At 47.4% G+C, this 27,547-nt stretch overlaps 2 protein-coding genes across 4 annotated transcripts in view; one reads left to right on the top strand and one right to left on the bottom strand.

Annotated features, from left to right (window-relative positions):
• The window catches only part of orc3 (origin recognition complex, subunit 3), a 276,501-nt gene that overhangs the window by 63,182 nt on the left and 185,772 nt on the right, over positions 1-27,547 (top strand). The gene's annotated exons all lie outside the window — the stretch shown is intronic.
• rars2 (arginyl-tRNA synthetase 2, mitochondrial) overlaps positions 1-27,547 on the bottom strand; it is a 126,867-nt gene that overhangs the window by 56,749 nt on the left and 42,571 nt on the right. For 2 of the 3 annotated variants that reach the window (XM_072499787.1, XM_072499788.1), the window contains exons 5-10: positions 25,476-25,573; positions 24,220-24,275; positions 20,376-20,459; positions 15,353-15,429; positions 5,464-5,622; positions 859-965 (exon numbers count right to left, since the gene is read on the bottom strand). In XM_072499787.1, coding sequence (XP_072355888.1) covers positions 859-965; positions 5,464-5,622; positions 15,353-15,429; positions 20,376-20,459; positions 24,220-24,275; positions 25,476-25,573 — 581 coding nt within the window. Of the gene's footprint in view, positions 1-858; positions 966-5,463; positions 5,623-15,352; positions 15,430-20,375; positions 20,460-22,096; positions 22,185-24,219; positions 24,276-25,475; positions 25,574-27,547 lie in introns of those variants that run through there. The other variant, XM_072499789.1, reaches the window with a different exon arrangement.

Here is a 27,547-nt window from a genome sequence, read left to right as displayed (position 1 = left end):
GCGAGGATTACAGCAATAGACGAGTAGAGGAAGGGACAGCAATAACGAGGAGGGAGTGCTTTGCAGAGGTGGAACTGTGTGGTCTTGGTGATTTACAGACCATAAGGTTGTAAATTAAACTTAGGCTCAAAGAGGTCACTAACGATCTGGTACCTTGACCAAAGCATTCAGCCCCTCAATTAAATATTGTCCAATAGAATACTGTTAAATGTAAAAGCTTTGGAGAAAAAAAAAATCACAAAGCACAAAACAAGAGCAAGCCCATGGGGCCATCCATGATATTTCAAGACAATGAATTAGGGCCAACATGTTTTAAATACCTTTTTAAGAACACTTCATTCCAAACAGCTTTCAAATGCTTTAGGGGAACACCTGCTGATATCTTGCTAGGATGTTCCAACTTACTGCCTCAAGGCTTCTTCAGGACCAGCCCCATGTCCCAGGACTGTCAAGCTGTAACTTCATTTGGAAGCAAGCAAAATCATCCAGCTTTCCTTTTGCAGTTCTAATGAAAAGTCCACCCCTTTTGAAAAGTCCACCAGGGGCTGGTTTAGCACACTGGGCTAAATAACTGGCTTTTAAAGCAGACCAAGGCAGGCCAGCAGCACGGTTCGATTCCCGTACCAGCCTCCCCGAACAGGCGCCAGAATGTGGCGACTCGGGGCTTTTCACAGTAACTTCATTGAAGCCTACTCGTGACAATAAGCGATTTTCATTTTTCAAAAGAATCTCTTTTCAAATGTCGACTGATCTGCTGTATATTTCCAACAGTCTTCATTCTTGTTTTAATACCTTCTTTTAAAAAAGCGTTCTACAATGACATTTTTGTAAAATACAACCACTGAAGTCTAACCTTACTTTGTTTTCTTGAGAAGACCTTTCTGATCCAGCAGACATAGTACCTCCTGTGCTTTTTCCTGGTACATTGATTCCCCAGAATAGTCATCAAAATGCACACCAAGCCGCTATTGGAATACACAAATTTAAACATTAGGCTAACTTAAAATGACTACTTTCAAAACCAAGCCTTGCATAAAAATCACAAAACACTACCCAGTTTGGATCAACTGCAAGCAAGTCAAAATCAATTTAATCAATGTTCCAAGTTACCTGATCACAAAACTGTGTTGAATATAAGTGCACCCACTCCCATTCCACACACACACCCAGGCAATCCTCCTCCACCTCCCCCCCCCACATGCACACGCCCCCTTCCACACGCACTCATCCTCCACGCACGCATCCCCCCTCCACACGAACGCACGTACCCCCTTCCACATGCACGCACGCACCCCCCCCTCGACACGCACGCACCCCCCCTCCGACACGCACGCACCCCCCCTCCACACGCACGCACCCCCCCTCCACACGCACGCACCCCCCCTCCACACGCACGCACCCCCCCTCCACACGCACGCACCCCCCCTCCACACGCACGCACCCCCCCTCCACACGCACGCACCCCCCCTCCACACGCACCCCCCCTCCACACGCACCCCCCCTCCACACGCACGCACCCCCCCTCCACACGCACGCACCCCCCTCCACACGCACGCACCCCCCCTCCACACGCACGCACCCCCCCTCCACACGCACGCACCCCCCCTCCACACGCACGCACCCCCCCTCCACACGCACGCACCCCCCCTCCACACGCACGCACCCCCCCCTCCACACGCACGCACCCCCCCTCCACACGCACGCACCCCCCCTCCACACGCACGCACCCCCCCTCCACACGCACGCACCCCCCTCCACACGCACGCACCCCCCTCCACACGCACGCACCCCCCCTCCACACGCACGCACCCCCCCTCCACACGCACGCACCCCCCCTCCACACGCACGCACCCCCCCCTCCACACGCACGCACCCCCCTCCACACGCACGCACCCCCCCCTCCACACGCACGCACCCCCCTCCACACGCACGCACCCCCCCTCCACACGCACGCACCCCCCCTCCACACGCACGCACCCCCCTCCACACGCACGCACCCCCCCTCCACACGCACGCACCCCCCCTCCACACGCACGCACCCCCCCTCCACACGCACGCACCCCCCCTCCACACGCACGCACCCCCCCTCCACACGCACGCACCCCCCCTCCACACGCACGCACCCCCCCTCCACACGCACGCACCCCCCCTCCACACGCACGCACCCCCCCCTCCACACGCACGCACCCCCCCTCCACACGCACGCACCCCCCCCTCCACACGCACGCACCCCCCCTCCACACGCACGCACCCCCCCTCCACACGCACGCACCCCCCCTCCACACGCATGCAATCCCCCTCCACACGCACGCACGCATCCCCCCTCCAAGCACACGCACGCATCCCCCCTCCAAGCACACGCACGCATTCCCCCCCTCCAAGCACACACACGCATCCTCCCCTCCATGCAAACGCACGCTTCCCCCCCTCCATGCAAATGCACGCTTCCTCCCCCTCCATGCACACGCAAGCATCCCCTCTCCATGCACACGCACGCATCTCCCCCCCCTCTACACACACGCACGCACCACCCCTCCACCACATACAAACAAACAATAAGGCACGCTGAAGAAAAATCTCAATACATTAGATAAATTAATTTATAAAGAACGGGTTCAAACTTCCTCCGTATGAAATGGCGATGTTCACTCAGAAACGAGGACATTAGTTAGCTGATGAACTGCTGGACGTGGGTAACCAAGGGAAGGGAAACTGTGGGGACCTGTATCGGCGATTGTTGGAGGAGATATGCTCCCCGTTGGATGAGACAAGGGAAAAATCTGAGGAGGAACTTGGCATAAAAAAAGGGGGAGGACTCTGGATCGAAACATTGCACAGGGCAAACTCCACCTCCACATGCGCAGGGTTGAGCCTAACGCAGCTAAAGGTGGTGCACAGAGCGCACCTAACCAAAACCCGAACGAGTGGGTTGTTTCTGGAGGTGAAGGACAAATGTGAACTGTGCCAGGGAGAATGTGAACTGTGCCAGGCAGAACTGGCCAACCTAATCTACATGACTTGCTGAGTACTAGACAGCCTTTTTTGAGGTCATGACAGGGGCTGGGGGAGTGAGGGCGGAGCCATGCCCAAACGTGGTGGTCTTCAGGGTTTCAGACCAGCCAGAACTCTTCATGGGGAGGGGAGTAGATTCCCTTGCCTCCCTGATCACCCGCCAGAGAATCCTGGCTGACGATTGCCAGCATCACCTAAGCCTGCAGACTGGCTAGCCGGCGGAGGGAGAGAGACACAATCGAGTCATGGGATAAAGGCGGAAAGGGGGAGAGGGAATAGGGGAGGGGCAGGAGAGGGAACAAGGGAGGGTCGGGGGAGGACACACAAGGAAATCGAGGGAGACAAGGGACTAAAGTTGTACATAGACATCTGTAATAGACCCAAACTGGGATCAGCAACAAAGGTGCCTAGTTCAAAGTGGGGACACGGCCACAGACGGATTGAAAGCAATTGCATGTTTATCTGCCTGTCTTTTCATTTCTTTTTATTTCTTGCTCATTTTTGTTGTGTCATTGTGTTTGTTTTTTTTACTCGTCAGTGTGGTATAACATACGAGTTGTGAAATACAAAACGTGAAAACTCAATAAAAACACTTAAAAAAAAAAAATGAAGGATTGGTTCATGATATTGATAAATCTATCAGAGGCAAAACCTTCATTTACTATCTACTATATTCTTCCTTTATTTTCAGGAGAGAGGAGTGAAAAGTATAAAAGAAAATGGACGGAGCAAAGTTAGCAGTTCTAATTTAACCTCTGTACATCACCTGCCGCCGCCCCCCCACCCCCCCCCCCCCCAAAACCTTTTCTCCTTAGGCAGGCTGGGGGAGGTGGGTGATTTATACTCAGACGTATGCAAATCATAGAATTTTTTTTACAGTGCAGAAGGAGGCCATTCGGCCCATCGAGTCTGCACCGGCTCTTGTAAAGAGCACCTCCATCCTATCCCCATAACCCAGTAACCCCACCCAACACTAAGGGCAATTTTGGACACTAAGGGCAATTTATCATGGCCAATCCACCTAACCTGCATATCTTTGGACTGTGGGAGGAAACCGGAGCACCCGGAGGAAACCCACGCACACACGGGGAGGATGTGCAGACTCCGCACAGACAGTGGCCCAAGCTGGAATCGAACCTGGGACCATGGAGCTGTGAAGCAATTGTGCTATCCACAATGCTACCGTGCTGCCCTACAATCCACGTCAAATCCACTGCCAAATACAATCCACGTCAACTATTCTTCTGACGCCCATAGTCTATTCGTAAGGAAAATTTGATTTTGGCTTTACAACTTTCACATCATCGCAGATATTAGGAATTCAAGGTTGTGGTTTATGACTTAATATTGGTTAATCAAGTCTCCACACCTTTGTTGACAATGCAACGATGGAGAATAACAGCTGTCTCCTTCACGTATTTCCCCAGATTGAGTCATTACATTTGGACATGATCAAAAATCAGGTTTCTCCAAGTCACATATATTACATTTCAGCCTTGTCCGAGTCAAAGCTAATTTCTTTATCCGCTATTTCATGGTTAGAAACCTTGCCTGGTTCGAGCAGTTGGTGTTTCTCTAGTGTACCATGTTCACTTCCAAAGAGAGCACTTTTGGGTATAGGGCAGCAATAGTATAGAATCAAAGCATATGAGGACACTTGGCCCATCGTGTTTACACCAACCGATAAACAAATCACCCAGCCTAATTCCACTTTCCAGCATTTGGTCCATAGCCCTGTAGGTGAGCATCCAGATACCTTCCAAATGAATGAGGTTTTCTGCCTCGATCACCCTTTCAGGCTGTTAATTCCAGACCCCTAGCACCCTCTGGGTGAAAAATAATTTCCTTAGTCCCCCCTCTAATCCTTCTACCAACCACTTTAAATCCATGCCCTCCAGTCACTGACCACTCTGCGAAAGTTAAATAGGCCCTTCCCATCCAGGTCCCTTAAAATTTTGCACCTCTCCAAATCAAATCATCCCACAGCCTCCTCTGCTCCAAGAACAACCCCAACTTATCTGATCTTTCCTCAAAGCTGTAATTTTCTAATTCTGGCAACATCCTCGTAGCATCAAGATGGAAAGAAATGGTAAATGTCAAATCTGATTTTGTGTTTTTTTTTTGGGGGGGGGGGGGGGGGGGGGCAATTTTTCAATTATAAATTCCTGTGTTCACATTTATAATGCATATTGTTTAAGTAAATTGATGTAATTACACCCGGTCGACATTAGATCCTCTGCGGTTCTTCCAATTTTCTCAGCTCCTTAGTTCTGTACATCTGAGATACAGTTTCCAAAGTTGCTCTCACTTGTCCAATTTAATTATAATAATATTTAAGTAGGATGTAACAGAATGTATGACTTTAAAATGGGCACTGGATTACATTTCCAGACCATGATTCAATCATGGCCTCAGTGTCAGCTGGAATAATTGTAAGCTAATGTTTCACACCTGATAAATCTTTTCATATTCTTCAATGCTTATGGACCTGAACTGCTCCCACATTGACAAAGTCTGTTCGTCCCCTCCCTCCAGCTTCTTGAAGAATACTTGTGCTGCTTTCTGAATGTCTTCACTGTTCTCTGCCATTTTGTTCACTTCAACATAAACCTGGAATTCAAATAGAAGAACATTTAGTGCCAATGAGCTGGCTTTGCTGTTGCTTTTCATGCTTTCATTTTGGGTCGGTGTTTAAACATTAACTATTGACCATCTGTCAGAGCTCTATACTTATCCATCACAATTTCTCTCCACTAAAGACTTTTTAACTCCATGGCACACAACTATTTTTAAAATTTCTCAAAATTGGTCTGCTTGATGCCAAGGCAGGGCCTTTTCATTTCTGTGCTGCTCAGTCCGCGACGTTCCATAAATAAAATAAAGGGACAAAAGGTTCTGGGTTAGGAATTCAGAAAAAAATAAAAATAAAATGCACTGCAAGTATTTATTTTCCAAGCAATCATCATCCTAACCTCAGCTGGCTACCCCACTCCACCTTCCACAGCTACGATCTCTGGTGAAACAAGAACATTCACAACCTCAGCAACTTCTCTGCCTTGGAGCGGAGCTTCTCATTGTTGCTCTTATTAGCCTTAGTTTATTACCTCTGATTATGTCACCTTTGCTCATGAGTCGCCAGGTATCTTTCTGATACCGCCACGTGGTTCAAGCTCGAGTTATGATTAATAAGTCAGCACACCGCTTAGTAAGATTGAAATCAACGGTCATTTATTATATACAACAAGTAATGCTTACACAATAATGCTACTCTCTATATAGAAACCTATCACTACTGGCCAATACTTAACTTTAGGAAGGGCCCACCAGGTCAGGGAAACGAATGGCTTGTCGAATCGGATCTGGCCCGCGGGATTCAAAAAGGCTGATACGGGTCGATGGCTAGGAGTCGCTATCGGGTAGCGATCGCTGGAGTCAAACTTACGCTTTCTGGTCGATGTTCTTGCGAAGGTCGCGAGCAGGCGAAGAAGGGAGAGAGAGAGCGATCTGAACTTGGCCCCTTATTTTATAGGGCCCAGGGGTTTCCCGCCTCTCGGGGCGGCCCTTGACCCTGAGTCCCAAGTGATTGGACTTGTTCCCAATCACTGGGTTCGATACGTCCAATAACAGGGCGATTCGTCGATCGGGGGGTGGTCGTTCACCTGTCTTTGTTTCGGTCACTGCAGGCACCGACAGGTCTGGCCCGGCATTCAATTGCTAATATGTTGCAATTGTTCCCAGGGATAGCCGATTAAACTGCAGATGTCTGGGTTGATGTGCTGCTAATGGTCTTGAGTATCGATCTGGGCCGACTTCCCCAGAGTCGAATATGCTATTCTGTCTGCAGCTGTCCGTTTGTGTCCTGTTGGCTGCTTTTCCCATCAGCCTTTTTGGTGAGCCATTTTAAATCGGGTTTTGGCCAAATTAATAGGGAATCAGCCATTTTAGGTGGCTACACCATCTCATTTCCATTCCGTCACAAAAGAATACCCGCTTCCAACTCCATATCATCATCTGTGCTGAAATCCTCATCCAGGCCATGGTCATTGTCAGACTGGATTATGACAATGTTTTCATTGAATCCCTACAGTGCAGGAGGCCATTCAGCACATCGAGTCTGCACTGGTCCTTGGAAAGAGCACCCGACTTAAGTCCATGCCTCCACCCTATCCCCATAACCCAACCTAACCTTTTGAACACTAAGGGGCAATTTATCATGGTAAATCCATCTAGCCTGCACATCTTTGGACTGTGGGAGGAAACTGGAGCACCCGGAGGAAATCCACGCAGACATGGGAGAAAACACAAACTTCCAGAGAGAAAGAGGAGAGAGAGGAGAGACCGACGATAAAATAGTTCTGAACTCCGAGCTAGACCAATCATGCTTTAGATCTGGGAAGATGTTGGTAATAATATATGCAGAGGCAACAGACCTGGAGGAGATGAATGAAATTTGAGATTTTTTTTATTGGGAACTATACCAGTCAGAACCTCCAACTGGGATCGAGGGAAGATATTTTCTGGATAGGTTGGAGTTTCTGAGGGTGGGACAGACAGGAGCGCAGGGGCTGGGGGCCGGTAGGGTTACACAAGGTGATGGGAATATGTGGGGTCGATGCAGTCCCGACCCAAATGTATTTCCAGCTGAATTCTATAAGTGATTTGGGTCGCTGCTGGGCCCCTTGTTGGTGCGGATGTATAATGAAGCGCTGGAAGAGAGCGAGCTCCCCCCACTCTGTCACAGTGAGATAGCATCTATCTCACTCACCCTAAAGAGGGACAAAGAGCCCAAACAGTGTGGGTCTTACTGGGCGATCTCACAGCTGAACGCTGACATGAAACTTCTGGCAAAGACTTTGGCTACAGGACTTGAGAATGTGGCTGGGAAAGACAAGACGGAGTTTGTTAAGGGTAGGCTATTATCGACAAATGTAAAGAGGCTATTGGATGTGATCATGATGCCTACAGGGGTGGAAAAGGGGGTGGAAGTAGCAGTATCTATGGATGTGGAGAAGGCGTTTGACCAGGTGGAGTGGGCATAGGATTTATGACCATTTAGAAAGATGCAGCTTAATTCAGGATAGTCAACACGGATTTGTGAAGGGTAAGTCTTGCCGTACAAATTTGATTGAATTCTTTGAGGAAGTAACTGAGTATGTAGATGAAGGTAGAGCAGTTGATGTCGTATACATGGATTTTAGTAAGACGCTTGATAAGGTTCCCCATGGTCGGCTCATGAAGAAAGTAAGGAGGTGTGGGATAGAGGGAAATTTGGCCAATTGGATAAGTAACTGGCTATCACATAGGAGACAGAGGGTGGTGGTGGATGGAAAACTTTCAGACTGGAGACCAGTTACCAGCGGTGTACCACAGGGATCAGTGCTGGGTCCTCTGCTATTTGTGATTTTTATCAATGACTTGGAGGAGGGGGCTGAAGGGTGGGTCAGTAAATTTGTTGATGACACCAAGATTGGTGGAGTAGTGGATGAGGTGGAGGGCTGTTATAGGCTGCAAAGAGACATTGATCGGATGCAGAGCTGGGCCGAAAAATGGCAGATGGAGTTTAACCCTGATAAGTGCGATATGATTCATTTTGGTAGAAAAAATTTGAATGCGAATTACAGGGTCAACGGCAGGGTTCTGAGGAATGTGGAGGAACAGAGAGATCTTGGGGTTCATGTCCACAGATCTCTGAAGGTTGCCACTCAAGTGGATAGAGCCGTGAAGAAGGCCTATAGTGTGTTAGCATTTATTAACAGGGGGCTTGAGTTCAAGAGCCGTGGGGTTATGATGCAACTATACATGACCCTGGTGAGACCACATTTGGAGTATTGTGTGCAGTTCTGGTCACCTCATTATAGGGAGGATGTGGAAGCATTGGAAAGGACGCAAAGGAGATTTACCAGGATGCTGCCTGGTTTGCAGGATAGGTCTTATGAGGAAAGGTTGAGGGAGCTAGGGCTTTTCTCTTTGGAGCAGAGGATGATGAGAGGTGACTTAATAGAGGTTTATAAGATGAGGGGGATAGATAGAGTGGACGTTCAGAGACTATTTCCTCGAGTGGATGAAGCGGTTACAAGGGGCATAACTATAAGGTTCAGGGTGGGAGATATAGGAGGGATGTCTGAGGTAAGTTCTTTACTCAGAGAGTGGTTAGGGTGCGGAATGGACTGCCTGCTGTGATAGTGGAGTCGGACACTTTAGGAACTTTTCAGCGGTTATTGGGTAGACACATGAACACACCAGAATGACAGGGAGTGGGTTAGCTTGATCTTGGTTTCGGACAAGGCTCGGCACAACATTGTGTCGAAGGGCCTGTTCTGTGCTGTACTGTTCTATGTACTTGCTTGACGTACCGGAACGTTTTGGGTTTGGACAGGGGTTTGCAAACTATGTCAGATTGGTGTTCAAGGTCCCGAAGGCGAGCGTCCTGACTAGTGAAGTCAGCTCTAAGTACTATGCTTTGCAGCATGGGACGAGACAGGGTTGCCCACTCTCTCCATTGCTCTTTGCCCTCGTGATTGAGCCATTGGCGATGGTTCTCCAGACCCCTCGGGAATGGTGTGGTATTGTAAGGGAGGGACTGGAACACCGGGTTTCCCTCTCTGCAGATGACCTCCTACTGTATAATCCTGCAGAGTGCCTTGGTAGGATAATGGAGAGTCTGAAAGAGTTTGGCATCTTCTTGGGATACAAGCTCAATATGGCAAAAAGTTAGGTATTCCAGATTAGCACTGGGGGGGGGGGGGGGGGGGGGGGGGGGGGGGGGCAGGATGTAGTTTCAGTAAGCCTCCTTTCCAATTGGCGAGGTCGAGTTTCCAATATCTGGGGATACATGTGGCACAAGACTGAGCCCAACTCAAAAAGTTACATTTGACAAGAATTGTGGAGGAGATGAAGGAGGACTTCAAGAGATGGGATGGGTTGCCATTGTTCTTAACGGGGAGATTTCAGACAGTAAAAATAGGTGCTCTGCTGAAATTCCTGTTGAGTCCCCCTATTTTCTTACCTAAATCGTTCTTAACAAGGTTAACAAGCAGATCCTGAGGTTTGTGTGGCTGGGGAAGATTCCTCAAACCAAGAGAGCTTTCCTGGAGAGGGAAACACGAGGGGGAGGCCTGGCGCTCCCAAACTTACAAAATGGTTACTGAGCTGCAAATACTATCATGATCCGGAAGTGGATGGAGGAGAGTGTCAGTATGGGGAAGAGTGGAAGAAACCTCATGTACGGGGACCACCTCGAGGGTGCTGGTTTCGGTACATCCTCCGTTCTCGCCAAATAGATATTCATCAAATCTGGTGGTAATCTCTACACTGCGGGGTGTGGAATCAGTGCCGGCAGTACTTTAGGATGTGTTTTTGTCTCTATACATATTTTAAAAAACCTCCAATAAACTATCATTTTTTAAAAAAGCAAGATGACCGACAACTCATATTTATATACAGCTTTCACAGAATAAACTCACTCTACAGGGACAATATTAAACAATTCTGACACGAGCCCGATTTTATGGCAAATTACCAAAAGATGCAGGTTTTAAGAAGCATCTTAAAACCTTAAGAAGACGAGGGAGCAAGAGAAACAGGACAGTGCTTTGGGGATGGATATGTTCAGAGCTTTGGTCCTTGGCAGCTGTAGGCATGACTGGTAATTGTGGAGTAATTATGATCAGGAATGCGCAAGAAGCTAGAATTGGGGAAGCTTCTTGAAGGGGTGTTAAGCTTGAGGAGATTACAAAGATAGGGTAGGGCAAGGTAATTTGATTTGAGGGACTCGGACAGCACGATAGCACAGTGGGTAGCACTGTTGCTTCACAGCTCCAGGGTCCCAGGTTCGATTTCGGCTTGGGTCATTGTCTGTCCGCAGTCTGCACGTTCTCCCTGTGTCTGCGTGGGTTTCCTCCGAGTGCTCCGGTTTCCTCCCACAAGTCCCGAAAGATGTGCTGTTAGGTAATTTGGACATTCTGAATTCTCCCTCTGTGGACCCGAACAGGTGCCGGAATATGGCGACTAGGGGTTTTTCACAGTAACTTCATTGCAGTGTTAATTTAAGCCTACCTGTGACAATAAAGATTATTAAAAAAAAAAGAAAACAAGAACGAAAGCTTAAAATTAAGACATTGTTGAACAAGAAGCTGAGGTTCGCAAGCAAGCACAGGGGTGACTAATGAATGTCATTTGATGCGAGTAAGGACATGTGCAGCAGAGGATTGGGCGACGTCAAGTTTAGGGAGGCCGGACTTCTGGTGGCGGCCATGGAGTGAGTAGTCGTACATTTGGTGGCTCCCATTCAATTTGTTTTTTTTTCGGTCTTTCCCACATGAAGGGTGAAGCATTTATGCCTGAGGAAGGTTTTACTCCTCTTGTGTGGCTGGTGGATGGATCCACGGACTAGAAGTGGGGCGAGAACAAAAGAACAGGAGAGTCTTCATGGTGCGCCACAGGATAAGATGGCGGAGAGCAAGGGGACTGTTCTGCCCACCCAATGGTCGACGGAGCAGTTGACAGAGTTCCTCAATGAAAAGTTTTGCCAACAGAAGAAAGAGGGCCCTGGAAGACCTAGCCAAGGTGGTGGAGGAACTAAGTTGGGGATCAGAGTGGAGCAGAGGCTGGAGTCCCAGGGTCGAGTGATCCAGAATGTGGAAGAGGTGGTGGGAGAGCACGAGGAGCAGTTGGCCTCGTTAATGGCCGAGTTGGGGGTGATGCGGGAGACTCAAAAGAGGCTGAAGGAGAAGGTGGAGGATCTGGAGAAATGCTCCAGTAAACAAAACCTTAGGATCGTTGGGATGCCTGAAGGCCAGAGTGTACGTGGCTAGATTGTGGAAGGGAAATTAACATAAACCAATTTAGAAGCATGCTGGGAAATGCTTGACTATAGTTCAACACTGCTTTTGGATTAAAATAAGTAGGTCAGGTAACATAAACAAAATACTGCTTAATATTCTGGTCTCGGCCTATTATGAAACACATTGTCCTCCGAAAGATAACAAAATGCGTACTTGAATTGTTTTTAGCCAAGGGGAAGAACATACGTACTACTTATTTCATCTTGCCTACTTTCCAAGGTCTATTTAATATAAACATGCCTGCTTACTTCAAGCTGTTATTTCAGACTATAAAGATATGCATTCTTCAATTGAATCTCAGAGTGCAGTGCACTGGCTTTGCAGCTGGAACACTATCTCTCCGCAAATATATTTGTGGAAATAAATTTCCTTAAATTGAACCTCGAGGAATTTGTCTTTATTATGATGTCCACGACAAGGATGGCAGAGAAACTGTTGGGGGAGGGGGACCTTTGACTGGGCCCCGGAAGGTAAACCAAGCGCACAGGGCGCCGATGAGGAGGCCGCAGGCAGGCGAGCCACCGAGGGCGATGGCGGTGAGGTTACACCGCTTTCTGGACAAGGAGAAGATTCTCCCATGGGAGAGGCAGACCAGGAATGTATCTGGGAAGAGAAGGCGCAGTGGGTCCGAGACTGGAGCAGAACTGGCGAAGAGGAGGGCCGTGTTTAACCGGGTCAGCTGCCCTGTTTAAAAAGGGGTGAAGTTTGGTGTATTGTACTCAGCCCACATGTGGGTGACTTTCCAGAACGAGAGTATTCTTTTGGCATGCCAGAAGAGGCGATGGAACTTATGAGGGGACAATGGCCTTGGAGGAGGGCGAGAACATTTAACTACGGGGGGGGGGGGAAGAGACAGCTTTTGACCAGCTGGAGATTCCTACGGTAGAGAGGAGCTGCTTCAGGGACTGGGCGTCCCAATCGGGTTGAAGGAGGTGATGGACAGTATGGGGGCAGGAAAGGCCCCGGGGCCGGACAAGTTCCCAGGGGAGTTTTATAAAATGTTTGGGGTGGACCTGGAGATAGCATGGAGGTGGCATGGGGAGTGTGTGCAGGGGTGATGGAATGTGAGGGGCGAGGGCCAGGTGGTGTAAAGTTTAAGGAAATAACTGGGTCACAGTCACTGAGAAGTGAAACAAAACTTATTTTATTGCATACCAATTGTCTCTTGAGGCCACTCCTTAATGAATACCAGAGGAATTGGCATGGTGACTGGGTGCAAGGGTGATGGAATAGAAGGGCAGAGGGTTAGAGGGTCTAAAGTTTAAGGAAATAACTGGGACACTCTCCTGGTGCGGTGAGCCGATAAATTTCCTGACTTGCAGGACACGCTTTGTGAGCAAAAGATAGGTGGGCACAGAACAGAGTAGAGAGAACGGGATGTATTGAACTGGAGCTTTAAACCTTTTGAGGTTGAAAAGTTGCAGAGGCCGAGGACGAAAGTGGTGAAAATGTCTTGGTGAGAACATTTTTATGATTCGCATAATATTGTGGAATGAAATTGTCATAGGTCAGGTAGAATCAGTATAAGCATCGACACACCATTGGGTTCTTTCATAGACAGGTAATGGCGTGCAAGTGAAGTCCTAGTTCAAAATTACAGTATCGAAAGATGCACTGATGAAGATATTTCTGAGGGAATGACACTCCAGGAGAAGTTGTTTAAAATTGTGGCGGAGTTGGACGTCTCATTAATATTCAGAAGTAGTAGAGAGATGCAACTCAGTGCTGAGGAACCAGACTGCAGCTGGAGTTGAAAGTTTAACAGCAACAGGCCAGTCACAGGCTCTTCAGCTGCGGGGAGAGGACTATAAACTGGTCAAGGCTACTTCAAAATTTAAGGTGCTGAATCTTACTGCATAATTCAGAAACATAGTCTTGACCAGAAAAATCTGGGAATTTGGAATTGAAACCCTGAGAAAAGATCCAGTCCTCATTGACAAGGGCAAAGTGCAGGCTTGTTTGGGAGGATGGGCAAAAGATGCCCAACACAGAGGTGCACAGTAAGGGGCGCTATAGGGAAGTGGGACCCCAGAAGCCATTTTGAATCCAATTTAAAGATTGTGGGTCAGGGAGAAGAGAGAAAAGTCAAAGATCGGGGGAGAGCAGCAAATGGAGGTTGAGCAGTTGGAGATCACAGTTGCAGCCAGACATCCTGGGATGAGATCACTGGGCGTGTAAAGAGATTAACTGGGGGACCATGGGAAGCATTCCTGCTCGCCCTGCCCAGTAAACAGTTCTGCAAATGCACTTACCTCAGGAGTCCCACCCATGTCACCGCCTTTTACATTTAAAAAAATTTGTTCTTGGGATGTGGGTATCGCTGGCTGGGCCAGTATTTGTTGCCAACCCTATTTGCCCTTGAACTGAGTGATTGTTAGGCCATTTCAGTGGGCATGGGGGGGTTAGTTAATAGTTAACCAGATCACTGTGTGGATCTGGAGTCACATGTAGGCCAGACCAGGTAAGGACGGCCGATTTCCTTCCCTAGAGGACATTAGTGAACCAGATAGGTTTTTACGACAATGGACAATGGTTTCATGGCCATCATTAGACTTCTCATTCCAGACTTTTATTGGATTCAAATTTCACCAACTGCCCTGGTGGGATTCGAACTCAGGACCCCAGTGCATTACCCTGGGTCTCTGGATTACTTGTCCAGCGAACATACCCCCAACACCACCGCCTCTCCGATACCAGGATTCCTGCAGTCCAGGAAACCTGGCATCCAGGAAGAAAGTTTTAAAACTTTGGTAAAGACATTTTATTGATGTAGCTACCTCCTGATAGGTGGGCCGCGTGCATGTCTCTGTCAAAATTGGAACAGGTGGTGAGCTGGGTTTGAGAAATGTAACTTTTTATCAGCGATCCACCCCCATTTCCCTGTCCTTGGGTGGTGGGGTTAATATTCCCTCTAGATGCACTTTGTATATGGTTATTTATGCTAAAATGTGGAACAAATCTTAATATCCTGTTTTCTGCTCCAAAGGCTAAAACAAAATAAATCACAAATGTAACTCCAGTTGGGAACATGTTAAAGTCGGAAAACTGAAGCTATTTTATTCATATATATCAAAGAATTTAATATTTTTCCTCCACCAACATATCAGTTGTTGATCGCTCAACATTCTATGTGCACCTTGCTTAATGTTCTGAATTAAAAATATGCAGTACCAACATTTGGATGTGCCTCTTGATGGCAACTCAGCCGTCAGTTTTGAATGCCTTGTTTGGATGAGTTGAGCCAGTAATTAGCCTTAGTGATTCTAACCCTTTTGAGTTATACACGACCATCTCTGCATCAAAAATAAGAACTGTGATAATACTCAAATATTCTGGCTCATTTATGAACATTATATTCAATGCTAAGACTTGCTGCATTTTTCAATTTTAACTTTAAAATGTTAAATGCAAAGGTTTTCAGCATTGAAGATAAGGTTCACTGAATATAAAATTACCCTCTATTAATCCAAAATTCACATTTTCATATTTTTACTTACGTCAAAGAGATGTTGTAGTGGATTTGTTTTCAGTTTCACTTCAGAGCCAAACAGTTGAAACCCTGCTCCGAGCAATCCTAAATCATTGACAAAGAATAAAATACCCAGAAAAGTAAATCTATTGACCTTTCGAAATTACAACTGTGATGCACAACAACAAGCATTAAAGAGACCAACTTCATGGAAACGTCATATTAAAGATCATCCACAGACTTCACTTGACTCAATCTGGCCTGAATTTTTTGATGCATCTATTAACTCTGATACCTACATTACAAGAGCAGTTTGAATGTTATCCATGACCATAGAATAGAGGCTCCTGTTACCCAGCCAAGGCAAAAAGCACAGCCAGGATGTCACGGCACCTTCTTGGAGGAGGAACACTTGTTCTTTTTTTTAGAAAATATTTCATTTAAGACATTTTTATAGAAACAAACAAAAGCAGAACCACCAAATAACTTCATAAACAAGCAACACCTCCTGCCCCCCTGCTGCCCTCATACCATCCCCGCCTCACATCCCACCTTCCCCATTATAACCCCCTTACACCCCTCCCCACCCGCCGACCCCTCTAACCTCCTTAAAGAAATCAATAAAAGGCTTTCACCTATGGGTGGAAACCATCCAGCGACTCCCTCAAGACGAACTTGACCTTCTCCAACCTCAGGAATTCTGCTAGGTCACTCATCTACACTCCCGCGTTTGGCTGCTCCGAGTCCTGCCACCAGCTCAAAATCTGTCTCCAGGCTATCAGGGAGGCAAAGGCCAAGACATCGGCCTCCTCATCCTTAACAGAGATAGAAGCCTGTGAAAATTTAGGGGGGAGTTCCCACCCCCCCCCCTCTCCCTTGCTTCATTACATGCCCACACCACCAGTGGCCCCAGGTTCACCCCAAATGTTTTATAAAATTCCGGGGCCTTCCCTGCTTGCGTCGCCCCCATGTTATCCATCACCACCCTCAGCCCAGTTGGGGCCCCAGTCCCTGAACCAGCTCCTCCTCTACTGTGGGAAACTCCAGCCCATCCAAAAACTGCTGAATCCCCCCCGCCAGGGGCTCAGACTTACAGCCTTCTTTAAAACACCTCAAACACACAATAGCTTCATTGAGAATTTGGAGGCAGTTTCGCCAACACTTCGGGTTGGGGGCAGGGTCAAGGGAAATGCCGATTCGGGGGAACCACAGATTTGAGCCAGGGAGGTGGGATGGAAATTTGTGGAAGTGGGAGGAGAAGGGGATCAAGACACTAAAAGATTGTTTTCTTAGGGGTCGGTTTGCAGGATTGAAGGAGCTGGAAGCGAAGCATGGGCTCGAGCAGGGAAAAATGTTTAGATACATGCAGGTTCGAGATTTTGCCAGAAAGGAGATAGAGCTTCCCGGTGGAGCCTGCCTCCACATTGATGGAGGAGCTGCTGACGACTGGCGAAGGGGGTAGTGTCAGCGGTTTACACAGCCAATTTGGAACAGGAGAAGGCACCACTGGAAGGGATCAAAGCAAAGTGGGAGGAAGAGTTGAGAGTGGATATGGAGGAGGGGTTCTGGTGAGGTGCTCCGGAGAGTGAATGTCTCCACCTCGTGCGCAAGGTTGTGGCTGATACAGCTGAAGGTGGTATACAGAGCACACCTCACGAGGGTGAGGATGAGCCGATTCTTTGAAGGAGTAGAAGATGGGTGAGCCCTAATTCCTTTTTGTCATTTGTTTGTGTGAACATGCGGGCTAATGTTTGGGGTTTGGTGAGAGGATGGGATCGTTGTTATTGATATTTGGATTAACATATTTGTTACTGATTATTGTTTATTGTTGGTGGGTGTAAATTTGGGAGAAAATGTGAAAAAGGAGAATAAAAATTATTTTTTTAAAACACCTCAAACACCCCCTCCGGGTCCATCACCACCGTACCCTTATCATCCCTCACTCTGCCAATCTCCCTCACTGCCTCTTGCTTCCTCAACTGATGGGCGAGCATTCTGTATGCCTTCTCCCCGTATACTGCCACAATGCCCCCAACCTCGAACGCTACGCACTTTTAACCAACACCGCCACATGCCTCGTCTTCATATCCTGCCCCGAATTAAACACCTGCCCCACCCACCCCTCCCTCCCTCAATCTCGTCTGGTCCTCTATCTTTAGGTGTGTTTCCTGCAAAAAGGCCACGTCTGCCTCCACATGTTAACGTTAGACCAGCCTGGTTGGGGGGCTCCCCGCCCCCATCCCCTGATCAGCCATATCCCTTTTTCAGCCAGCCCCTGGCTCGGGTCATGCGATCCTCCATGACCGCTCTCGATGTCCACCGTCATTGATCCCCTTCCAACTGCGTCACACCAACCACACACTTGGAGGGGGGGACACTTGACAGAAGTTACAACTGGACCAATCAGATCCCAGAGTGAAACCTAGTTTGCTAGATCCCAACTTTATTGGTTTGTAAGAAACCATGGAGGACAATAATTGAACACATTCACAGGGATTTGTTAGTATACTCTTAACACAACGAATAAAACATTTATTAAAGAAGATAAGTGAACTATATTACACTCGACAAAAAGGGTGGAAAGATTTCAATACAAATGAAGTAAATGATTCAAACATTCACTATGCCTTCACCCAGCTATACCTTTACAGATAGATATAAATTAGGAAAAGTAACACAATTTTAAACTATCTTGTACACTAATATTCAGGGCAAGTATGCGGTATAGATGAACCAACTAGCAAACGGTGGTCAGGAACACCACACTTTGAAGCACGATTTCAGACCTTCGGCTACGCCAAACTGAACACCAATGCTCCAAAGGCCCTTAGTAAGGGAGTCATCCACCTTCGGCTGCCTCCTTGGACCTTTCTGGCTTCTCTCAAGCCCACTTTGCTTCAAATCTGCTCGCTGTAGCTTTCTCTTTAACTCGAAAGTCAATTGTTCTGCTTCTTTCTCTCAACTTTGTTTCACAGGATCTATTTCTGGGGCGAAATTCTCCGCCTTGTGACGCTGCAAACGCGAACAGTGATTGGGCGGAGAATTGGGCGCCTGGTGAAAATAGAAATCCGCAGCCGGTGCTGATTTAGGCGCCATGCTCTGGTCCCTTGCTGGTGGCGATAACAAGGTTTGCGCTCCGTGCCGACGGAAGCATGCAAAACTTGCATTTGCATGAATTTAAATGTGTTTAGCAGGTTGGTATACACAATGTGCTCTGCCCTTCCGTGATGCTCCGCTGATCTCAGGCGGAAATCTCACAGGCGTGAATTACAAGTATTTACAAACATGGAGTGGGCGCCAAGGCTGCGGAGGGGGAGCGGGTGGCAAAACAAACACTGAAAAACGTTGAAAACTGTCGGGCTTGCTGGGGGATAGTTGCCTCGGCAGGGACAGTAGCGGGTATGGACTTGATGCCAATTGCTGCAGTCTGTCTTTTAGACGCACCCCTTTTTTGCTATTTACAGGTTTCTGGCTGCTCACACCGCTGAGTGCTGCCTGTGTCCTTTAAATACTTAGAAGGCCTCTGGTTATCGGAGAGTCCATCCTGGCTGCCACACTGGACATCCTCAGGCTCCAGCTCTATCAGCAAGGGCCAAGCTCAATCAGAAGCCCACCAGGCGTCTGCACTCCTCAGAAGTGCTGCCCCATTGCAGAAGAAGGTGATCAGAAGACCTCACGCCAACCAGAGGACACCTGCACCGCAGCCTTTGGAACCCTCCTTCTCTGCCCCTCTCAGGACAGAGGACTCAGTGACTCCCATCCCTCCAGATCATCATCCATCTCCTCCCGGTGAAACTGGCAGCACTGACTACCTCTGCCACCACCCCCCAGGCAGTGTTCAGGAGGGCAGGCTCGAGTCTGTGCTCCAGCCTGGGGAAGAGGGTGTCCCTCTGCTCCTCACTGGCATGGAGTTGTGGGTCCACCTCGGACTGCTCACCTCGGGGGAAGGTCTTCTCTGAGTCATCTTGGTGGCTGCAGTGAGTGTGTGGTGAGTGGAGCATTTAGAAACAACTCCAGCTGCCAGGCTCTTTGGCGCTAACTCCGGCCCCAGCGGTTAGAACGCCTAATGGGCCGGGAATTGCGCCAGAAGAGTGCTGGCCCATTAGCATGTCTTGATTTGCTCCACAAATAGCGCACCAAATGGAATGCGAACAGCACGCAAATCAGTCCCGGCTTTGGGGATGGCACGCTGACGCAGTGGTTAGCACTGATGCCTCACGGCGCTGAGGACCCAGGTTTGATCCCAGCCCCTGGTGTGGAGTTTGCACATTCTCCCATTGTCTGCGTGGGTCCCACCCCCCACAACCCAAAGATGTGCAGGATAGGTGAATTGGCTACGCTAAATTGCCACCTAATTGGAAAAAAAGAATTGGGTACTCTAAACTTATTTATTTTTAAAAAAATTCAGTCCCGGTGTCAACACTTCTCAAACGGAGAATTTCATCCCCGGTCTCTGTCCTTGTCCTTTACCGAGGACAGTCTTCTGGGGTCTGCTTCTGATCCCTGTCTTGGTCCATTCTCCATGGTCCTCCCCCTCTCCCTACGTGCTGATCCGTGGGACACCACCTCAGGTTGCCTGATCTGCAATTTGGTGCTGTTTCACATTTTCCCCCTCCTTTTCTCCTACGAATGTGTGGAAAACTGGCTCATGGCCCAAAGAGCTGAACCAGACAACTACACGTGTGCAAGGTTGATTCTCAACCTGAAGATATGGAAGACACCAATTGCACATGTGTGGGGAGTTCACGGCCCACATATGCGTAAAGGTCTTGATGGCTGCTGGGAACTGTGGTTCTTGGCTTCCAAACTCCCGATCTCCAACTTCGAGTTAAGGCAAGTTCCTTGGGGTTCGTTACACAAGGCAATTACCACAAATAACAAGAGGGAACTGAAGAAAAACCATAGGGTATTGTAACAAACTAGAATCTCTACATTTTGATGACTAATCTCGAATTAGTAGCTCAAATACATCTACAAACATCACCTCACGGAGTTCAAATAATACTTAATGCGATGTGATACAAAAAAAGTCTCCACACCTAAAAACTTACCAAACTGCATGCCCCAGTCTCCAAGATAGTTGATCCGGATCACATCATTCCCCAAAGCTTGCTTTAGGTTAGCTATGAAGTTACCTAACAAAATAACAGAGCATAAATATAAGACATAGTCTTTTTTTCCTAAATTTAAAAAATAAATTTAAAATACCCAATTCTGTTTTATTCCAATTAAGGGGCAATTTAGTGTGGCCAAGTCACCTACCCTGCATTTTTGGGTTGTGGGGGTTAGACCCACACAGACACCGGGAGAATGTGCAATCTCCACACGGACAGTGACCCGGGGCCGGGATCGAACCCGGGTCCTCGCCGCCGTGAGTCAGCAGTGCTAATCACTCCACCACCGCGCCACCCTTTTCCCCCAAATTAATACTGAACAATTGCTTTACAGCTGCCATTTGTAGAGCTATTTCGGTGTTTATCTTTTGAAACATTCTACTCCGCACCCATGCAGCAGAAAGTATAGTTTCATAATATAATCAGCCATGGCTCGCTGGGGATGCTCACATCAGAGTAAAAAAGGATTCAGACCCTGATCTCGGGAGGCAAGTACATAACTAGGCTGTGGCTCCAGTGCAGAATAAAACAAGTGCTGCCCCCTCCGAGGTGCCACTTTTCAAGTGATACATTAAACCAAGGTGATATTGCAAACGATCCTATGGCACTAATTAACAGCAAGGAGAGTTCTCCCAGTATCCTAGCCAACATTTACCACTCAACCAACAGCTATAAAATAAATAATTTGGTAATTACAAACAATTCAAATTTTGGGCATGACACTTTAGGAAGGACTTGAAGGCTTTGGAGAGGGTACAGAACACATTTAACAAAATGGTTCCAGGGCTCAGGAATTACAATTGTGTGCATATTGAGAATCTGGGCATGTGCACCTTTGAGCAGAGAAGGCTACAGAGGATATTTGGTAGAAATGTTTAAAATCACTAAGGGTTCAGAAAATCAAGTGAAGAGAAACCGTTTTCGATGGCTAAAGGATCAATAGCACACAGCACAGACTCGACTTGAATGGCAAAATAATCTGGGGTTAAATGAGGGAATTTTTTTAATGCAATGGGTGGTCAGTGTTTGAGAAGCAATGTCGGATAGTGCTGGACATATATATTTTTATATATATAATATATATATATATAGTAGTCTTCAAATGGAAATTGGCTAAAGTCTTGAAGTAATAATAATAATAGCTTATTGTCACAAGTAGGCTTCAATGAAGTTACTGTGAAAAGCCCCTAGTTGCCACATTCCGGCGCCTGTTCGGGAGGCCGGTACGGGAATTGAACTCTGCTGCTGGCCTTGTTCTGCATTACAAGCCAGCCGTTTAGCCCACTGTGCTAAACCGAAGTAGAGAAAACATTTGAAGGGGTGTAGGTAAAGAATGGAGAAGTGGACCAAGTGGATGAACAAGTTGAAAGAACCAATGCAGACTCAATCCACCAAATGCCCCTCGTGTTGCATTAAACTATGATGTAATGGTTTATTTCACTACTGTTTGCAATTGCTGCATTTATCTATGTAGCAACAGTGCTTCCAAAGTATGTTACTGTGCGGAGGACATGAAAGGCACCAAATAAATGCGGTTTCACTCTTTTTGCAACTATATTTTTGCATCATCATTTTATTTTTTGGGAGGGTCCTCTCGAAGATATTTTGAATTATTATCACACAAAGCATACTCTAATGTGATGGACAGCCAAACCTACAGATATCTTGAACTTCCATCTGTCTGAGACTGTTGATAACTACCGCTCGAGTAGAGTTTCTCTTTATCTGGTCACAAGGCATCTCAATCTAATATGCAACAGAAAAGCAGGAGGCAAATAGTTTGCTGCTGTAATGTGGACTGTGTATAGGAAATTGGGGTATAGAACCCCAGCTTGGAAAACCTTCTCAGAGTCATAGATGTCTACAGTAGCCCTTCAGCCCATCATGTCTACATCGGTCAAGTACAACCACCTAAGTATTCTGATCGCATTTGTCAGCACTTGGCCCATAGCCTTGTATGTCTTGGCGTCGCAAGTGTGCATCAAAATACCTCTTAAATGTTATACAGGTCTCTGCCTCCACCTCCCTTTCAGGCAGTGATTTCCAAACTCCCACCACCCTCTGGGTGAAAAGGTTTTTCCTCACATTCCCTCTAAACCTCCTGCCCTTATCTTAAATCTACGACCTCTGGTCACTGAATCCTCCACCAAGGGGAACATTTTCTTCCTGTCTACTCTATCGATGCCCATCATAATTTTATACATCTCAATCATGTTCTCCCCCCCCCCTCAGTCTCCTCTGCTCCATCCCCCCACCCCCAGTCTCCTCTGCTCCAAGGAAAATAACCCTAGTCTATCCAATCTCTCTTCTTAACTAAAACACGCAAGCCCTGGCAACATCCTGTTAAATCTCTGCACCCTTTCCAGTGTTATCACATCCCTCCGAGAATGTGGATTCCAGAACTGCACACAATACTCTTAGCTGTGGCCTAACCAACTTTTTATACAGTTCCAGCATACCCTCCCTGCTCTTAAACTCTATGCCTCAGCTAATAAAGGCAAATATACCATATGCCTTCTTAACCACTGTATCCCCTGCTCTGCTATCTTAAGGGATGGGTGCACATGCACACCAAGGTTCCTCTGATCCATGGTGCTTCCCAGGATCCTGCCGTTTATCATGTATTCCCTTGCCTTGTTTGTCCTGCCAAGTGCATCATCTCACACTTATCCGGATTGAAATCTATTTACCACTGATCAGCCCGTCTATATCCTCCTGTAATTTAAAGCTATCCTCCTTTTTATCTTTTTACCACCCCAATTTTCATATAATCCATGAATTTACTGATCAACCATCCGACATTCAAATCTAAATCATTTGTATAAACCACAAACAGCAAGGGGCCAAAACTAATCCCCGTGGGACCCCAATGAACAGAGGCTTCCAGTCAGAAGAGCACCCCTCGACCATCACCCTCTGCCTCTCAGCCAATTCTGGATCCAATCTGCCAAATTTCTTTGGGTCCCATGGGCTCTTATCTTCGCTATCATTCTCCCCTATGGGACGTGGTCAAAAGCCTTGCTGAAGTCCAAGTATACCACGTCAAATGCATTGCCCTCATCTATGCACCTGTTCATCTCTTCATAAAATACAATCAAGTTGCTCAGTCATGACTTCCCCTCAACAAAACCATTCTGACTTTTCTGGATTAATCCCTGCACATTAATTCTGTCTCTCAGAATTGCTTCCAATAGTTTCCCCACCACATTGGCTATCCTCCTGTCCTCCGGCACCTTTCCTGTGGTCAGAGAGGAATTGAAAAATTTAAAACTTTGATTTCAGGTCCATCCTTGTCCTTTTCCATAACAATCTTGAATCTAACCCAGTTATGATCGGTGTCGGCAAAATGCTCCCCCACTGACGCTTCAACCACTTGCCAGACTTCATTACCTAAAGTTACATCCAGGACCATCCCTCTCTTCTGCTCTTCTGTTAAGTTGTATTTAGGTTTAGGGTTTTTATAAGAAATTGATATGTTCTAGCCAAGCAGCATGACAGTCCAGATCAGCACGTGTTAGTTAAATATATTGCAAGTTAAACACCTGCTAAGTGATCAGATGATCCACTGTCGGTTTTAAATTTCCCTTTGTGATTGGAATACAGGATTTAACTTGTATTTCAGCAATTTTATTTGAACAAATAGGGTTGGGCCATTATCGTAATCAGAGTTCAAGTGATCTGAGATTCTGCTTCAGGATTTCAAATTAGAATTATTTAACTGGCAGAAATAATCTCGGAAGAATACAACCATTATTTGCAGCAAACAACAGGAAATGTTTACCTATAATCGTTGAACGCAAATGTCCTGCATGAAATTTTTTTGCAATATTTGGTGAGCTGTGTAGAAAGAAGGAAAAATAAGTTAACATTGCTCAACTTTTTCTTGAAATTTGAATATCCATCCCAAACAATACAAGACATGTCTGAACTCAATGTGATCCTCTCTTTACGCTACATGGTCCAGCTCAAGTGGAGTGGCTGGAATCATGCCCGAATGATTGTGTAGGCTCATCATTTGAGTCCCAGGGTATCACTGCAGCTCTCAGCCACGGTAATATTCTCGGCCCAACCATCTTCAATTGCTTAATCAATGACCTTCCCTCCAATCAGAAGGTCAGAAGTGGGGCTGTTTTCTGACAGGCCCCCCACCGTCACCATCAACAGCCTGACAAGTCACCACCGACCAGAATCTCAACTTGCATGGTAGCACAGTGGTTAGCACTGTTGCTTCATAGCACTAGGGACCCGGGTTCGACTCCCGGCTTGGGTCACTGTCTGTGCGGAGTCTGCATGTTCTTCCCGTGTCTGCATGAGTTTCCTCCGGGCGCTCCTGTTTCCTCCCACAAGTCCTGAAAGACGTGCTTGTTAGGTGAATTGGACATTCTGAATTCTCCCTCAGTGTACCCGACCAGGAGCCGGAATGTGGCGACGAGGGGATTTTCCCAGGAACTTCATTGCAGTGACACTAATAAAGATTATTATTATAACCGGACAAGCTAAATAAATACTATGGAGCAGTGAGTGGTTTACTTCTTGACACCTCAAAGCCTCTCCACCTGCTATGAAGCACAAATGATGTGCTTGATGGAGTATTCCCCATTTGCCCTAACAAGTGCACTTGCTTTAAGCAGTTCAACATCAACCTCAAGAAAGCAACCCGAAGCTCCAAACAAGTTATCCTATGTGATCTTGACTCTTCCTCCAGCTTCACCTTGTTGGGATTAAGACATATTGCATAATTTTCTTCATAGAACATTATTAATTCCTGGAATGTCTCACCTCCCTTGTACAATCTATCGCCTCTTAAAACCCAAGCTTGTTATCACCTGATCAGCAGCTCTTACCTATTTCAACACTCTTTATTATCCATGGTGTCCTATGTTATTATTAAAAACAAGCCAATCAAGCAAAAGTATCTTTAATGTTCATACCCAAATATAATTTCAATGAAAACACTTAATGGGACCAACTGGAGATAAAAAGCAAGTAAACTTCACTAGTAATTTACAGTCTTTCACCTCCGAGCCCAAAACATACCTAAATTCCACTATAACTCTCCCACAGGGGTAACCGCGAAAGAGTTCGCTGTCTATTCCATACTTTGAACCCTTCTTAGAAATTGCTTGCATCACAACCTGTAAAGTAAAAAGATAAATCACGTAAAAGAAATAATAAATGGGAGTGCATCAGCCACAATCAAGTATTCAGGAGGGACATTGCGACTCATTTCTGGTGGCGGCCTTGGAGTGAGTGGTCGCACACAGGGCAATTCTGGCTCGAAAGCGTAGATCTGAGCTCTTTTTAACCTGAAAATGGGAGAATTTTGATGGGAAAGTTTAGTTGAAGGGGTGGTGGAGAAGTTCCCCCCGGGAGTGGCATGTTTGCTGGTTATCAGACCCGGCAGAAGGTGAAAGACCTGGCCAAGGAACTGGAGGAGACCTGGGGCGCAGCAGCAATTGGACAGATGGCGGAGGGGCAAGGGCGGGCGCAGGCTGGAAAACCCCAAATTGAGCAGGTTGATGGCTTTTATCAGAGAGGAGTTTTACCACAAAGGAAGGAAATGCAGGAGGACAGATTAAACTCCATCGAAGGAGCGGTTGCACCCCTGAGAGGCTCAATGGGAAGGGCCGAGAAATGTGTGGAGGCACAGGGGTCGCAGATCCGGGAGATGGAGAGGGTGATGTTTGATCATAGCGATTAGGTGGTGGCATTGGAGGTAGAGGTGGGGCTCCTGGGGGACCTATGCAAGTCGTTAAGGGCAAAGGTGGAACTACAGGGGAACAGGTCTCGAAGGCAGAGCCTGCGTATCAACGGCCTGCCTGAAGGTGTGGAAGGCACAATTGCCACGAGGTAAGTCTGGAGGATGCTGGTGGGGCTGGTGGCGGAGGGGGTGCTGGACAAAGCCCCAGAGGTGTATAGAGTGCAAGGTCTCTACGGCAGAAACCAAAAGCGGAGGAGCCGCCTCGGGCAGTGATTGAAAGGCTCCACAAGTTTGAGGAGCAGGCCAAAGATGTACAGGTTAGGTAGATTGGCCACGTTAAATTGCCCCTTAATTGGAAAAAAAATAATTGCCCACTCTAAATTTAAATAAAAAAGTTTATGGAGCAGGAAAAGATCCTGCGGTGGGCCAGGGGGAAACAGAACAGTGAATGGGAGGGGGACAAGGTCCGAATATAACAGGACATTGGAGTGGAACTGGCGCACCGAAGGAGCCTGAAGGCGGGGGTGGTCTTTTTGCAGGAGACGTACTTCTGCGTGAGGGATCAGGTTAGGCTGAGAAAGGGATGCATGGGTCAGGTAGTTCACTCGGGGTTTGTCTCAAAGTTATGGAGGGGTGGCCATTTTGCTGAGTAAAAAGATGGTGTTTGAGAGCACGAGGCAAGCGAGGGATCCAGGTGGGAGGTACGTGATGGCGAGCGGGATGTTGGAGGGGATGCCGGTGAACGTATATGCACCAAATTGGGATGTGGGGCTCGGTGAGGGGGTTGCTGGGAGCGATCCCGGACTTGTTATGGGAGGAGACTTTAACTGTGTGCTGGAACCGACAGTAGACAGGCAGAGCCCCAGGTCAATGGGAAGGCTGCGAATGGCGAAGGAATTGGGAGGGTTCTACGGAGGCAGGCCACGTCCAACGAAATCTTGAGGGTATAGACAGGGAAGGGGAGGAGTGTCAGAACCAGGGAAGATAAATGAGAGTTCAGGGGATATTGTGAGGAATTGTACAGGGCATGGGGGGTGAGGATGGGGGTATGGGTTGGTTTTTATTTGGGCTTGAATTTCTGTGGCTAGATGAGGAGAGGAGGCAGGCACTAGAGGAACCTTTAGGGCTGAGGGAGGTAATGGAGTGTATGAGAGAGATGGAGTCGGGGAACGCCCCGGGGTCAGATGGTTACCTGGCAGAATTTTATATAGAGTTTGCGGCGGAACTGGCACCACACCTTTGGGGGGATTTAGCGAGGCGCTGGAGAAAGGGGAGCTGCTGGAGACAATGACACAGGCGACGATTACGCTAATACGAAAGGACCCGTTAGAACGTGGGTCGTACAGGCCCATATTGCTGTTAAATACGGACATGAAAGTGCTAACTAAGTTATTGGCGGGGAAGATGG

This window comes from Scyliorhinus torazame, chromosome 4 (assembly GCF_047496885.1).
Source record: "Scyliorhinus torazame isolate Kashiwa2021f chromosome 4, sScyTor2.1, whole genome shotgun sequence".
NCBI classification, from domain to species: Eukaryota; Metazoa; Chordata; class Chondrichthyes; order Carcharhiniformes; family Scyliorhinidae; genus Scyliorhinus; species Scyliorhinus torazame.
Note: the sequence above shows the minus strand (reverse complement) of the source record. Positions and strands in the feature narration are given on the sequence as shown.